General features: G+C 33.6%; 1 protein-coding gene and 1 long non-coding RNA gene across 2 annotated transcripts in view; one reads left to right on the top strand and one right to left on the bottom strand.

Moving 5' to 3' along the window:
• The window catches only part of LOC149807320 (uncharacterized), a 54,596-nt gene that overhangs the window by 34,951 nt on the left and 2,086 nt on the right, over positions 1-17,559 (top strand). The window lies entirely within an intron of this gene.
• Positions 1,080-17,559, bottom strand: part of LOC149807319 (uncharacterized) — a 115,244-nt gene continuing 98,764 nt past the window's right edge. Inside the window, exon 19 of the mRNA XM_089965262.1 lies at positions 1,080-11,428. Within this exon, the coding sequence (XP_089821388.1) occupies positions 11,057-11,428 (372 nt within the window). The 3' untranslated portion in view covers positions 1,080-11,056. The remainder of the gene's footprint in view (positions 11,429-17,559) is intronic.

The following is a 17,559-nucleotide window of genomic DNA, read 5'->3' as shown; positions in this document are numbered from 1 at the left end:
TAATATTTGCTTAATGATTGATTAACTCCTGTCACACAGATAACTTGGTTCATCATTTATAAAATTCCTACAAAAAATTATAAGGTTTATGATCTGAGATATTTTCAAAACAAGAATAAGATGAAGATACCATCAATATTTTTTGTTTGTATGTAAAGCAGGAAGTAAACCAAAAGCAATGTTTGCTTGTTCACTGCTGACATCTATGAAATTAAAGGGATGCTACTGACTACAATGCCTTATTGAGCTGACATACCGTTAAACCTTGTACATATATACACATACATTACACACACACACACATACATACATTACACACACACACATACATACATACATACATACATACATATCTAATATCACCTGATCAAACTTGTTCTAGATCTTGAGGAGTTAAGCCAACATACCAAGTTTGATGAAAATCAGAAAAACTGCATGATGATTAGTGTTTGTGTTGTGTGGTTTAACGCCATTTTTCAGCACATGATAGGCTATACATGGCAGCCAGTATTAATGGTGGAGGAAGAACCCGGGAAATCCCCAGAAAGAACCACCAACCCTTGAGAAGCTACTGGCAAGCTTTCTCACATACCCACATGATGATTAGTACATGTGTGTGTGTGTATGTGTGTGATTTGATGTGTGTGTGATCTGGATTTTTAATGTAGCTTTGACAATTTTTCAGTCATATTGCTACAATGTCTGCAGTGTAACAGTTTATAGTGGTCTAGCACTGGGACATCATGCCGCAGACATGTAGCATGATGTCCCACTCAGTCACATTATCCTGACACCAGGCCAACCAGTCATAACACTAACCTCTTAATGCTAAGTGCCAAGCGAGACAGATGTTAGTATGATTTTTGTAAGTTTTTGGTATGACTCGGCTGGGAATTGAACCCACGACCTCCTGCATCCGAGGCGGATGTTCTAACCATTCGGCCGTTGGAGCATTTGCATGATGGTTAGAAGCTAGGCCAACTGAACTCATGACATATCAAAAAAATAAAGACATGGGGCCACAGTAGAAGCTCTTTAATAATCTAAGGGCTACTAATAATAAGACTGAACATTAGTAGTACATGTACGATATTTATTGATGAAGACAAAAACATGAAAATAGATACAATCTTGACATCTGTAAAAAGTCTTCATAGCATGTAGTGACAAAACTGCCATAATAAGGACACTTCAAAACGGTGTATAAATCAACGATTTGGAAAAAACAAAACAAAATGAATTTCTGTAGACTCTGGTTTAATTGGGATTCTTTAAAAGAGACAGATTAGATTCAGCATATAATGGGTAAAATGAAAGACTGAAAAATTCTTCTTTTATGGGGCAATTAATTACACAAATTTCTTAGACCTTAGATCAAGTTTTATCCAGGAACAATTCCACATTCACTTTGACAACAATGTAAATTTTTCCTGTGCTAACATAAATCCCAGCTTTTGTGCTACTTCCAGTAAACTTTTTTTTGAATACAACATTTTTGACACTTTTTATATGACAAAACATAAAAATGATTTTCTGAAATTGAAAATTTGTGGTATAAGATGGTTTTGAAACAGAGGACTGTTTTCAATTCAAATTATTCTTTCTATAAAGCAGAATACAAAGTGTGATGCAAAGCCTAAATATTGAACCATGACTGTTTGCCTGAAAACAGAACACCAAATATTGTTTATGACACACTATCTAATAATGATGTACAAGTATCCATTAATATCAAACAGCTCTGTAATGAAAAATCTCAAGGAAATTTTTTAAATTGTGAGCCATGGCCTTGACCTTTTAAGACAGGACCCCCAATGAGCTTTGCAATACATAGAAGATGATGTATAACTATACCAAATTTCATCAATCAATCTCCAGTGACTTATAGTTACAGAGCAGAAAGGAAGTGTGTGCCAAATTTAAAATATTGAGCAATAAGTTGACTGGTTGTTATTATAGTCTTAACACCATTTTCCAGCATATGATGGGTATACATGGCAGCCAGAGTATATAGTGGAACAAGAACCCATGAAAACCCAGGAAGAACCACTGACACGGGGGAATCTACTGGCAAGTTTTGTCACATAATCAACAATGGCCTAACTTTGGATGTGAAACCAAGTGGACAGAGGTGAGATGAGAGTAATCTGTCAAGGCAAGTGACTTGTACCACTTGGCAACCTGGGCCCCCATTTTGAAAATCAGATTGCCAGTGTTATTCACGATACCTTCTACCATAAATAATATGTCACCCACTTTTCATGGAAATAAAATGAACCAGCAATATGTCAAGAGGATACACATACCCCTGCCAATATCCTAAAAAGGAAAAACCATGATTCAAAATACATTAAGCACATTTTCATGTTATACTGAATTTAGTGTTGATCTATGTAACTGAATGGAAACCCAAACCATGACACAAGTACAAATCTGCAAGTCGAATGGGGGCATAACTTGTTCAATTTGGACAGGAAAGGATATATAAGTTATACTTGTCATAGAGCTTCTTGATGGTAAAAAGTATAAAATCTGGTTTAAATTCATTAAGTTGCTGGCATGCATAGTGTGAAGAATATTAAAAAAATACAGATATGGACAAATCTAGATGAGAGGAACAGAACACATGGCAGCTTCTTCTCAAGGGAAATAACAATTTCATGGTATCCTATTTCATAGTGTGTAATGAGAACCCAAATAAAAACATCCTGCCTTCCCACAATGCACTGACAAATTATGTTTTCACTTTCAAACAACCAAAAGTCCCTTGTGATTGACTGACACTAAATTTCAAGTTCAGACTCAAGTGCTTATGTCTACTTGTGGGTAATCTTACGGTCTCGTAACCATTACAATTTCCATCTCCTAATTGTACCGTCAGTGTCATTATTCCCATTAAGGCTTCTTTAGAACCACCACTACAGCACTTAGTTGGAAGTTTCACACTGACGTGCAAAGTGTGTAAAAAGTACAGACGGCAGCTGATAGTAAGATGCAATCCCACAACCACTGGATGATCTCCAGGACAATGCTGATGGTATAATTGGGTCGGTCATCGTTATACATAAGCAAATACAGAAGATGGGATGTTCTCTCCCAGTTTCTTTCCAAGCAAGAGGGTGACCTTCTACTGATCCTAAATTGGATAATACTGACCTTTAATAAAATAGAAAATATAATAAATGCAAACAAAAGCATTAAATTAACGATAAATAAATATGTACAAAATAAAGATGTACATTACTTGTCAGCAAATTGTTATTTCATATATCATTTCAGCATAATAAAAAATACAGATATAACCACTGAAGATGATGTCATCACATTAATGGCAGCTGCTTATCTTTTAGCCTAATTCAACCTAATCTCTCACAAGTCTCCATGAGTTTTTGTCAAAAGAGGGTTTGTTAAAATGCTGAACTCTCCTTGTAATGCCAGAATAAGGCATCCCAAATTTTTTAAAAGTGATCTGATTGGCTGATGAGATATGATAATTTAATGTCATGACAAGATGCCATCAAGTTTTGCATAAACAATGACACTGGCTTTATGACACACCTACATAATTGAAATACAGATGTTTAATGATATCCTTTTAAGCTCAAAATATTTTTTTAACTTGCATCATCACAGAAAGTACACCTAAATAAGTTCTGAGATAGCAACAAATATTTTTTTAAGTTTTAACTGTCAAAAGTTTGATCAAAGTGCATTCTACTGGAAGAAAACAAAGAAACATTGTACCATACTCTTGTAAACTGGAGAACAAATGAGACTACTAATGTTTGCCTCAAGAAGAACAAGGTCATTGTAAAGTATCAGGTCCAGGATTATCACTTAAAATTTGACAGCCTAAAAATAATAGATTTTCCAATTCATTCACATGCATTTGTTTTATTCCATTACATTATCACTTAATATGCATTCATAATTTCATTTGTGCTCATTCTGCTTTCAACTGCATTCCTTCTTCATGCACTCTGCATTCCATCTTCATTTCACTTGTAAAAGTTATCCATTTTAGTGTGTTTCAGTAGCAAAGTCTATAATGGCTACACAAATATACAAATTCCATCAAACAAAAAATCATCCTTAGGCATAAATAAATGATACAAGATTTGGAAGCCAAGTTCATATATCCATTAAGAAAAGTACAAATGGATAGAGGATTTCTCTGTCATCAAAACACAATGTAAAATACTGCAGGAAATCATACCTGTCAACAGCAAAAAAGTGTAACAACTGTTTCAACTTTTACAACTGCTGTACATGGACATGAGACATGTATATTCTCACCCTCCCTTCTATCCCTTTTTCTCTTTCTTTTTCACATGCATTTATTCATAAATAAAAACAACCATCTAAAGAACGATTGATTCTCCCCCATTTCAAAAATTTCAGTAACCCTCACCACTATTTTATGCATCAGTTTTTATAAGAAGCTGCAATTCCACATGCGTAATTTAACTATTAAGTTGATAAAAAAAACATAATTCAGTTGAGAAGCTTGAGGAAAATGGCAGCTGGGGCAGGTTCCTTAGAACATAGTTCAGGATACACTGTAAATCCACATTTTATGTAACGCAATTAACTTTTTCACAATAATTACGAAGTGGCAAGTTACCATGTAAATAATCCAATTTGGTTTCTGGCAAAAGCAATCAGATTGGGTAAAGAATCAAATGTCAAGGCCTTTGAGGAAGACAATGGTAAATATAAAAAACAAACATCTAGTCAACATAATGACTTCTGGATGGAGCTGGTAGTAAATCAAGCTTAGGCCAGGGATAAATCAAAACATCATTCTTCCATCTCAAATAACAATGTATAATAATGTACAAAAGCATTCCAAAAAACAATTAGAACATGCTAAGTGAACTATACAACTGGGAACTATTATTGTACATATTTGTTTAAAAATGGAATGAGATTTCTTTAAAATAATAAATCTGTGTATACATCTGTGTTGCACATGTGGTGCTTCGCATAGATTGGTATCACTACTGACTGGATCATGCATATACTATTATCAAATGATTGGGTCATGCAAACAGTTAAATCACTCTGCTGACTGGGTCATGCATACTTTTGTATCACTCTGCTGACTGTGTCATGCATACTTTTGTATAGCTCTGCTGACTGGGTCAAGCAAGTCCAAGTCAACAAAGTTAAAAAAAAAAAACTTCAGTTCTGTACATTTTTTAATGTGTTGGAGTTTGTAGTATTTACAACCAGCCAGTGTAATGTCATGTAAAGATTATATATGTAAAATGCTGACCATGAAGTTCTAATTCTTTTCAAAAGTGAGGGATTTTGACAAATAGTCCAAATTTTGTTTTCCAAGACAAGAATGAATTCTTTGTAACATTTATTGAATGAATTTGCACACCAAAAAAATTAACGAAAGTCATGTAATGTATACCTCAAGACATAATTTACAACATCATTATCACATGTACTCACAAAGTTATATATATATCACAGTGCAACTTTTTATATGAGCAGCACAAACTAAACATGCAACTAATAGTATTAAAAAAACATATATAGTTTCAACTATATGTAAGTGTGTATGTACATTGTCTGATCTATACAGGAAATAGTATACATTTTTAGAAACTTTTCCTGTATTCTGGATGATATACATACACTATTAATAAATAACTTTGTACCTTTAGGGACATATCAACTTCAAAATAGTAGGTTACAACAAAAATGGTTCCTAATTGTAACTGTCATTCAAAATGTTAAGTATAATAAAAAGGATTTCTGTACAAAATGGGATTTCAGTTTAGATTTTAGGGAAGATAATGACAGTATTTTTTTGAGATTCAAACACAAAAACAAACATGTACATCTGCAATAGAAAAATATTCACTTCTGTGGATAAGACTTACCATATCAATTAATGTACAGTAATGCTGATTGGTACTTTTACCAAACTTTTTCAGAGAATCCAACTATTTTAATGGACAAGCATGGGTACGTTAGAGACATCATTACATAATGGATTGATACTGTCCTAGAAAAACAAAGAAATCGCTCATATGAAGTCAGTGAAGGACTGAAAGTAGAACTAGTTCTCTACAGAGCTATGAAAATGTCATAATGCTTACACAAGCAATATTTCATGGCTGTTGTACATGTACAATATTTACACATTTTAACTTTGTCACAGGAATTATGAAATGAATGACAGCATAGCTTTTAAGTAGTTCATCCATTGTAACTTTTATTGTGCAGAAAAAAGGTTTATATTAAAGTGATCCTGACAACTAAATGTTGGCCATTTCCTTTTCGCAAATTTTTCACTTCTTCAACTTTAAATCTGTAAAAATTTATATTTTAAATTTTGTATCCACATTATATAGCCTGTAACTAGCTATGTATCTACCTACTCAACCACCCATCTAACTAATTACCTACCTACTGGGCATACCAGACAAAAAATACTGAATAAGAACATTCTTTACAATGGTATTAAAGTAGGGGTACCTTAAAATCAGAGATTAATGTTTTTGTATTATTCTGTTTTTGAAAAATCATTCTTCTTACAATGTGCTTAAAACACTAACATTACTGTCCTTCCCTAGAAGTCAGCTTTTACTGGATTAAAGGCTGTGAATAACCCTGGAGTAATGGCATACAAATATTTCATGCATTACTAATTGGCTTCATTACTCAATGCAGATGAAGCTCCCATGAAAAGCATACAGTCCACACTTCTAATTCCTAAACTAATTCATACCTACAATACCAATACTGGGTTAACATGTCAATCACACTTATGTAATGTATCCACATTAACATGTGAAGGGTATTAAATCACACTTATAAAATGTATTCTCATTAACATGTGAAGAATATTCTATCACACTTATGCAATGTATTCTCATTAACATGTGAAGGGTATTCTATCACACTTACGCAATGTATTCTCATTAACATGTGAAGGGTATTCTATCACACTTATGCAATGTATTCTCATTAACATGTGAAGGGTATTCTATCACACTTATACAATGTATCCACATTAACATGTGAAGGGTATTAAATCACACTTATAAAATGTATTCTCATTAACATGTGAAGGGTATTCTATCACACTTATGCAATGTATTCTCATTAACATGTGAAGGGTATTCTATCACACTTATACAATGTATCCACATTAACATGTGAAGGGTATTCTATCACACTTATGCAATGTATTCTCATTAACATGTGAAGGGTATTCTATCACACTTATGCAATGTATTCTCATTAACATGTGAAGGGTATTCTATCACACTTATGCAATGTATTCTCATTAACATGTGAAGGGTATTCTATCACACTTATACAATGTATTCTCATTAACATGTGAAGGGTATTCTATCACACTTATACAATGTATCCACATTAACATGTGAAGGGTATTCTATCACACTTATGCAATGTATTCTCATTAACATGTGAAGGGTATTCTATCACACTTATAAAATGTATTCTCATTAACATGTGAAGGGTATTCTATCACACTTATAAAATGTATTCTCATTAACATGTGAAGGGTATTCTATCACACTTATACAATGTATCCACATTAACATGTGAAGGGTATTCAACAACACCTATGCAATGTATTCTCATTAACATGTGAAGGGTATTCTATCACACTTATACAATATATCCACATTAACATGTGAAGTGTATTCAATTACACTTATGCAATGTATTCTCATTAACATGTGAAGGGTATTCTATCACACTTATAAAATGTATCCACATTAACATGTGAGGGGTATTCTATCACGCATATACATCATATTTTCATCAACATGGGAGGCATATCATTGAATAAACATATTTATTTTTTGTTAAAAAGGGCTTCTTTCTCAACTATACTGTATATAACCTGGAAGAATATATACAGTCATACAAGAAAATACTTAACCCATGATGGTAAAGCATAAATTGTGGGTCACAGAGACCCTTTTTGTTTGTAATGGTTTAATACTAACAGAGATCAAATTATCAAGCATCAGAACTGGAACATAAAGAACACCCAATAAATGAACTTTAAACACAAAATTTCATCAAAGTCACTGAATCTTGAAATACTGGATAGAGAGACCTGATTTTGCAATAAGGATGTAGAGCTTATGAAGATGCATCCACTCATTTGGCTTCATACTTTTAGGTAGGATACTTTGCATTTAACATGCCAAAACTCAAGTGGTCTTGAGCTAAATGCAAAAACTATGGCCTGTATAACATGACATTTTAAGATGAAATATAGGTCACAATGAGCTTTTGCTGCACGAGTGTGGTAACAAGAGAGATGAAATCACCATCAATTTCATCACTGTGGCATTAACAGTGTCTGAGAAATGAATATATTTTTAAAAAATCGAACAGAAGTTAGTGAAGCATAAATTATAGGCCATAATGACAAACCGATGAAATGAAGGAGTAGAGCTCATTAAGTTCTGTGATTCTATATAAAATGGTATGTATGTATTGTGCAAAAACACATATAGTCATAATCTACATACAACATTGTAACATAAGCCAGACAAATGTGAAATATAGGTAGCAAGCAGTAATCTTTTTTGTTTGGGTATGGTACTAAAATAGATGCACAAAATCATATAGTTTTGATGACTATTACATAAACAGTGCTTGAAACAAACTAAATCCTAGTCAATGAAGTGAATTATGGGTCACTGTGCTTCAGTGAATTTACCTTTGTAATGCACGTTTACCACTCATCAAGAAGCATCTCCTCATCATGTTTCATCATTCTAGATAGGATGATATGCATATAGCATGCAGAAACTACCTAAGCTAGTTAAATATCAATGGAAGGTCACAGTGACCTTGTCTCTATTGGCATGATACAAACAGATGTATACAATCATTTGGTATAATGATTCAATCACCAACAGTAAAAATACAACTTTGAAACCATGTCAGTAAAACATGAAATATGGGTCACAGTGATCTGATTTTAAGCTGATGGCACTGAATTCATAAAGATCAATCCTCTCGCCAAGTTTCATATTTCAACAGATTATACACGAGGTAAAAACCTGTGGCCATCAGATAAACACAAAAATTTATTCTAAGCCAGTACAATGTCAAATGTAGGTCACAGTGAACTTCTTTTGTTTCAATGGTGTGATACTAAGAGAGATGCATATGATCATCTAGTTTAATGTGTCACAGTGACCTATTTCTGTGATGCAGGTGTAGTACTCATCACTGTGTATCACCTCTCCAAGTTTCAAGGTTCTAGATATAATGTATACAGAGTGCAAAAAAAAACCTATTTGGTTATGACCTAAGCATATAAACTTAACCTAACATCAAATGTATGTCAAAGTGATTTTGTTTTATGGGTTTGGTGCTAACAGAGATGCATTTCATCATCTGGTTTCATGATTCTTGCATGAACAGAGCTTGACACATAAACTAAAATGTAGACTTACTTAAATGAAATTCAGTCATACAACAAAATTTGGGTCACAATGACCTAATTTTAAATGAAGGTGTAGTAGTCATCTAGATTTATCCCCTCGCCATGTTTCATAATCCTAGGAACAAATAGTATTAGTACAGTACACAATAAATACAAACTAAATGTAAGGATGTACATATGTGAGCAAGTTACCCCCCTCCATAGGTATTAAAGTTCTTTCAAATCCATTCCATAATATTGCCTTGGTCCTTTGGAGAGAGAAAGTTCAGATTCAGTGACACTACATATTATGTATATGATTTTATGTGTGTGAATGCCAACAATGACAACAGGAATAGTAAAATAATTCTCCTCAACTTGCAGATGAAACTAATAGCAAATGAAGAATAAATTAACAGTTCTATAATTCATTTCTTCCTGAACTATAGGTGTCATACCAGGTTTGGTTTAGTATGTTATGGAACAGCAACACATGCTGGTTATATAGTGTTGAAGTAATTTCTAAAAACAAAGCATCTGATAAAAGATCTACTTAAAATTAAATTAAGTAATTTTAACTTTACAAAAATGTAAAACAACAACCAAAAAACTACATAACATCAAGTGCAATCAATGCTACATTAAAGTTTGTACAGAAGACTGTCTATCTTGATGGTTAAAATATCAATGCTAAAAGGAAAACAATAAGAGAATGAAAATAAAAAAAAGGGATATTAATATCATGTGCTGTAATCCAGCGTATCTGTAATAACTTGTTCAACATCCTGCAATTCTGAAATGTTTAGCGGTAATGGATACCACCAGCATTATGATAAAAATACTGGAACCTTACTTTTAAGTTTACATCTCAAAGTCATGTCATATACCATAGAAATTCTGATTGATGTTAATTTGTAAATAATAATTTCATATAAGAAACCTGGACTGTCTGACATTTCTCCACAAAATGTTAATGTAAAACCATAGGTGATAATAAAAAAGAGACTACATACAGTCCTTTACAGACAACTTATACTGTCATTATTTTCATTTTGGCAAATTCCAGATGGTGCATTAAATTAATTTCTATTCCGAAATAAAACTATATTATCTTTATAAATGTCTGAAAATTAAGAGTAAAAAATAAAATTACAAATAATGATCATCTTTAAACTTGTTTACATTTGAAAATTGTTCAGACATAAAAAATTTAAGGTTTCTGAAATCTGTAGTGATATCTACATCAATTTGGAAGCAGTTTGCAAAGATAAATTAATACTATTAATAAGACTCTACCCCTGGTGGTCAATGATCATATCCAATTTTTATACTACACTTTTGTTATGTAATGTATCTCCACTGTACCAAATTTTGAGTGGGAGTTTCAAGGTAAAATTCTAAAAACCTTATATTGAGTTTTTTTTTTTATGTCAAACTGTTGAATTTGCCTAATGATTCCAACATGAGTATTCATAAAATATAATTCTCTTCCTGATAAATGATTGCATTGCAGCAAAAGATCTATTCTAAACATACTTATTCCTCCTGCAAGAAATAAACATATAAGATGTCTCCTGAATAAGTATTTGTGAGTTGATGATACAAGGGAAACCATTACAATTTTGTGTCCTCAAGGAGAGGTGAACCTGTTGACTGAGAAGATGATTCATTCACCTTTGTCACTTGGAAATGTATTTTCTTGTCCTTTTTCCGACGGTGAAACAGTTTGCTTTCATCCAGGTTCAGATTCATCAGCACAGGGGTACATGCTGCACCATTTCCATCATGTAACACGTCGGATATTTTAGGTGACTCCAGAATAGAAAGGTTACTGTCCTCGACATACACGTTGCGTGCCTTCTTGAGTAATTTTAGATGGTTATGGTGCAAGTTGCCAGGATCTGTATGACTTTCTTGCTGTCCAATTTGTTCATCCAATTTTCTTTGAGCTCTTCTACAGTCCTCTTTCAGGCCTGATGTGATTGGCTGATAGAATATATAAAAAAGTTACTAATATAATATTTTGTAAAGTTAATGTGCCTCATATTTAAACTTTATACTGCTAAAATGCCCTATTGCTGGTTTACCCCTTCCCCATCATTAAAATAGAAGAGAAACAGAGACAGAGATGGTTTGCCAGAAACATGGTTTACCCCTTGCCCATCATTAAAATAGAAGAGAGACAGAGACAGAGATGGTTTGCCAGAAACATAATACCAATAACCTAACTGTTAACCTAATTTTATATGGAAAACAATTATACCATCCATGTTCTTTCTTGATCTAAAGTGGGTCATTGTTGAAAATTGAAATTACATTTTGTAATAATACAGTCATACTATACCTGAAAATAATTTGCATTATCTTGCAAAATCTAAAAACTCCAAAATAGGGCACTCACACCTGGGAGATAATTATTATATTCTAGTCTTATCTGTACATTTCAAAAACACATATTCTACATGTATTCAAAAACATGTTGAATCCAATTTCAAATATCCAATTAAATCTAACAAAGCTAACAGCCTCAATGTCTGGGAATGCAATAAAGAGCAAAATCCCAGACTGTGCTGTGAAAAGCATTTTATACTCAACCTTTAACTCTGAAGCATTTAAATAAGGTTATAACAATGAACTAAATGCTAAAAGAACATACATGGGAGGGTCTGACCAAAAATGTTCTCAATGTTGACCTGGAATCTCTTATTGTCCATATAACCGTAATGGTTTGGGGTGAGGGACCTCAGTAGTGTATAATATAGATAACTAAGTCATTTTCAAACTCTACTTTGTCACGTCTATATACACATACTAATATTCTGACCACCACTTCAATTTCTAAATTACAATTTTACCTACATGGTTTGATGATATTGCTGTCTACTTTATGATAAAGCAATTTGGATGACATAATCCATTTATGTCAACTTGGAGTATAAAGACATGATTTTGGTATTCCACAAAAAAGCTGATAATTTGAAAGGAGGGTTTGGGTGTCATCCCCCAATGGGGTCTTGAGGGGCTGTGCCCCTGATCTGGAGGTCCAGGGGGCCAAAGGCCCACGAATAAAAATGCATTTTACAATCATAAAAAACTGCTCCTGGTGCAATTAATGATCATAATTTATAACAAAATAATCATCTGAAAAACTAACAAACTAACCAACAAATTTCATCTTGAATAATTTCACAATATTTATTGTCACATGAATTTGTTCTCTAATACTTTTGGTGCTTAAGTTATTTCATGTGTAAATTGTTGCAGCAAATATATTATACTTCTCTCTTTTCATAACAAATCTGTAAAATAAACATCCAAGTACATCAACTATATACAAACAATCCCATATATTCACCTGTCTTTTTCTTCAATGGACACAACCTGTTGCTATGCCAGTCGAGCTCTTTTTGCAGCTTTGGCAAATATTTCTTTAGCCTTCCTTTATGACTGACTTTTTTGGCTCAAAGTGCAATCATTTCTTTTCCTTCTCAATGACAGCCTTTTTCCTTTCAAGCTGGTGCTGGTATGGGAGACATGCAGTGTGCATATTCTGACAGAGAGCTACATCTGTTCTCTCATGCAAGAAATCTTTCTTCTTATAGTAATTAACTGCACTTTTTCCAGATGTATTCTGAGCTTCAATTTTTCTGTATGTAGCTTCTTTTGTAGGTGCTGTTCCAAACCGTTCCAACTCACAGGGGCTCGTATCGTTGCTTAAGATTGACCTGGCATACATGTACTATATAATAACTACAAGGGAGGATACCTTTCTCCTTACTCGTGTGAATTATTTAAGAAATAAACACTGATATTTCAAGCTACACTTTGCGTAGCTTAATAAATATGGTACCAATATTTAGTTCAGGCATTTGACTGTGTATCCCTATCAAAAGTTTGACTTAATATCATACCTTTAAGGAATGCCAAATCATTTTCCCACACTACCACTCGACATGGCCCTGATTGCACCCACTTAATATGCAAAAATAACACCCTGAATGGAACACTACTTTGTCACTGGCCAACTGAAAATAAGTTATAAATAAATACAGGACGTCATTGCTACAGGTTAGAACCCCCATCCCTTGATTCATGGACGGATACTCCAAATTTTCTTTATAATGAACCCATGTGGTAGAGCAGAGGTCACAAAATGCCAGTCTTCTAGCATTCAGTTTTCTTATAAACTGACCAACTAAATTTCTGTCGACTTTTTGCTACAGCTATTCCCATTTCCATACATTTTTTAAACCTGTATCTAAACTTCTTGTGCCATGGTCTCGCTCACCAACTCAGGACGACATTTTTTGCAAGCATGCTTCTTCTTTCCATTAAAAGATTAATTGGATGAATTTAAACTTTTGATTAATCAGAATACTCTTTACGAGAGTCGTGGGCTAACTAATATATAGAACGAATACGTTACAAGGGTTGTTGTGGAATGGGATCAAACAGACTGTTTTTAAAAAATCGGATTAAAAATGATATAAAAAACGGACAATATCAAGATAAATCAGATTCAAGTCAGGAGAAAAGCAGAATTCCACTTTAAAATGGAGAAAAATCAGGTCTGAGTATAAATCGAAGCTAAGATTTTCTGGTCAAAAAGTATCATCTTATAGGCAGGCAAATACGATAGTTTCTTGACATTGGACATGGGCTTACTTTAATTTATGTATGAACACATAACTGGAAAAACAGTACTAATGATGTGTATCCAATTCTCAAATTAATGAAATAAACATTACATTAGGAATGAGTGTTAAAGACCAAATTTTAACAAAGTCACTGAAACCCAGAGACCTTTTTAAAAAGTGTAATGTTTCTCAAGATGTATCTTGTCAGCAAATTTCATTATTCTAGGTATAAAAGTGTGTATACAGCATGTGAAGAACCGAAGTAGTCATGAGCTAAAATGCAATAGCTGAACCAGAGCAAGTAAAAGGTAAAATATAGGTCAATGTGAAGAACTTGTATGTAGTACTAATGATGTTAGTGACGTGCATCACTATTAGTACTAAGTGTGGTACTAACAGAGATGCATATCATCAAATTTCATGAGTCTGGCATGAATAGTGTCTCAGAATGGAACTTTAAGTAAAATGTTTAACTACAGTCTGTGAAGTACAAGTGATGGGTTACAGTTTCCTGCTTTTTTGCCAAGAGGGTTTAGTACTCATAACATACACCCACTTACAAAGTTAAATGTTTCTTGGTTGGACAGTATATACATGGCATACAAAAAAATGCGGTACTGAGCTAAAGCAAAATGTTACCTTAAGAAAGGAAAAAGTGAATTGTAGGTCAATGTGACCTTTATTACTGCAATGAAGTGATATTAACAGGGATGCATATCATCTTAAGTATGATTATTCTATCAAGAACAGTGCCTTTGAAATGAATATCAAGCAGAAAATTCTGTGTGAAGTGAAAAATGTGGGACATATTGACTGACTTGTGCAAAGAGTGTGCAGTAAACATCAAGACGCATCCTCTCACCAAGTTTAATGATTTCAGGTAGGATTGTATGCACACAGGATATAAAACAATTATGCATTTATGAAAGAAAATTAATAAATAATTAAGGCTGCCAAAAAGTTAAATGTAGGGTCAAGCATCTTTCTTCTGTTGTATGGGCGTGGTACAAATAAAGGTGCAAAAAATCATTAGTTGAACGATTCTAGCATGAAAAGAGCTTGAAAAACAAACTTGACACCCAAACCTAATAGAAGTCAGTGAAGCATGAAATGTGCGTTACAGCCATGAACTTTTGCAATGGGAGTATAGTACCTGTCAAGATGCATTCCATTCATCATTCCAGGTATAGCAGTATGTATACAGGATGCTAATTATCTAGCATTATGTGATGAGCTAAATACAAAAACAACAAAGAATTATGAATTGATATAATATACAAGTATGCACAAAAGAATGACCCATTGGCCTCCTCCCACTAGTTAGGTGCCACGAACATCACTATAAACTGTTGCCTATGTGTTAAGATGAAATACTAATTTTGACGTCGTAAGGCTGTATATATGGATATGTTTTTGTATCTGCAGAGGTCAAGGATGGAGGTAGCATAGTAGCTCTCCTCTAGAACTGATCAGTATTATTTACATGAATGTTGAATGCCTTATGAGTCTAATGAAAAATTAATGTAAGTACACTGTCGCCAAAAGCAGTAATAATAAATTTCAAACACTTGAAACTCAGTTTACAGTAAACCCTTGCTACAAGATAGCAGAGAGCACTTACACATGATGAAAATATGTTACAAAGAAAGACTGGTATGGATGCAAAATAGTTTGTTATAGATAGGGACTGCTGTACTAAGATCCACAAACAGATTTCTACTGGAAGAGATAATCCATCAGAACAGCAGGCCATATCACTGTTTTGTGGCCATGAATTTATAAAACAAAAAATTCAAAATCCTGGACTGAAATATTTTCAAATTTATTGACGGTCACCGCATTATCTCTCAAAACATTCATCAAAATGAATATTCTTACAAACTTACTATGGGCCATTGATTTCCAAAAATTGAGATTTATAACTGGGTCTAAATCAGTCTTTGTACTTTTAAAGAGGCCTGAAATGAGATTTTGTTTGTTACGTTTTGTATGCAAGTTTGATTTTACCTACACCCAGCGATGGTGTCTAGTGTTACTTTGGAATTAACCACGCTGATCTAGTTGTGTGAGTGAGAATCAGAGTTTCAAGTTAAGCATACACCAGTTGTCCATAAAGTATATTACTTGATACCTCACTGGCAATAATTACACCTGGACATCTCTGATAACAAGAAATGTGGAAAATCAGAAAGGTCTACAAACAGATGCATATATGCATAGTCTCACTACTTGTCTCTCATATAAAAGCAAACAAAAATCATGTTTAGATATAAAATACAAGTACAGAAGGTTATAAATGTACTGACATTTGAGTCCCTCAAAGGGTCTGATGTTCTACTGTTAAAAATAATTTCCAGGAACTCAAGACAATTTCTTCCCTCATTAACTGCTGAGTGTGAAACGATTTATGATATTCTTTAGCGCAAAGATTTTTAAATTAACCACTGTGGCAGCCATATTGGATATTGGCACCATTATCATTTAGGACCAACCAGATATTGTAAGTCTTTTAGAGAAAACCCCATGTTGATATATGACCAGATATTTACATGGAATAGCAAGAAGAAGACTTTCAAAGTGACCAGTGTGACAGTCATATGGGATGTCCAAGTGGAACCATTTTGAAAACCACATGTCAACATGATTTTCTGCTGAGTAGAAGCAAATAAGGTTTCCAAGATAGTTGCCATGGTGACTATGTTAAACATCAGATCAGCACCATTTTCATATAGGACCAACTAGACATCATAAGTCTTTTATTGATGTCACAATGTTAAACATCAGATCAGCACCATTTTCATATAGGACCAACTAGACATCATAAGTCTTTTATTGATGCCACAATGTTAAACATCAGATCAGCACCATTTTCATATAGGACCAACTAGACATCATAAGTCTTTTATTGATGTCACAATGTTAAACATCAGATCAGCACCATTGTCATATAGGACCAACTAGACATGATAAGTCTTCTATTCATGCCACAATGTTAAACATCAGATCAGCACCATTTTCATATAGGACCAACTAGACATCATAAGTCTTTTATTGATGTCACAATGTTAATATAATCATCTATTCATTAGTAGCAGTAACAAGAATTTCAAGATGGCCATGGTGGCAGCCATATTAGATGTCTGAGCAGCACCATTTTCATTCAAAATTGACTAGACTTTAAAACAAGGCTTTTGGAAAATACCCCATGTCAAGCTGACCAACCACTCAGGATGAGTATTGACAACTAGATTTTCAAAATAGCGGCTGGGATGACCATACTGGATGTCTGAGCAGTACCAATTTAATTTAGGAACAACTATACAGTGGGATAAATGTACCTGCAAGTTTCATAGTTATCCTCTAAGGAAGAGCAGCGATAACTTGTGCTAACTGGATGACAGACAACAGGCCATCTCATCAGCTCCTCTGGTCTATGACAAGTAGAGTTCAAATTGGGCTAAAACCTCTTCAAGATCCCAG

Source organism: Sinohyriopsis cumingii, chromosome 1 (assembly GCF_028554795.1).
Source record: "Sinohyriopsis cumingii isolate HCF-2022 chromosome 1, ASM2855479v2, whole genome shotgun sequence".
Lineage (NCBI taxonomy): Eukaryota > Metazoa > Mollusca > Bivalvia > Unionida > Unionidae > Sinohyriopsis > Sinohyriopsis cumingii.
This window is presented reverse-complemented; position numbering and strand designations above follow the sequence as displayed.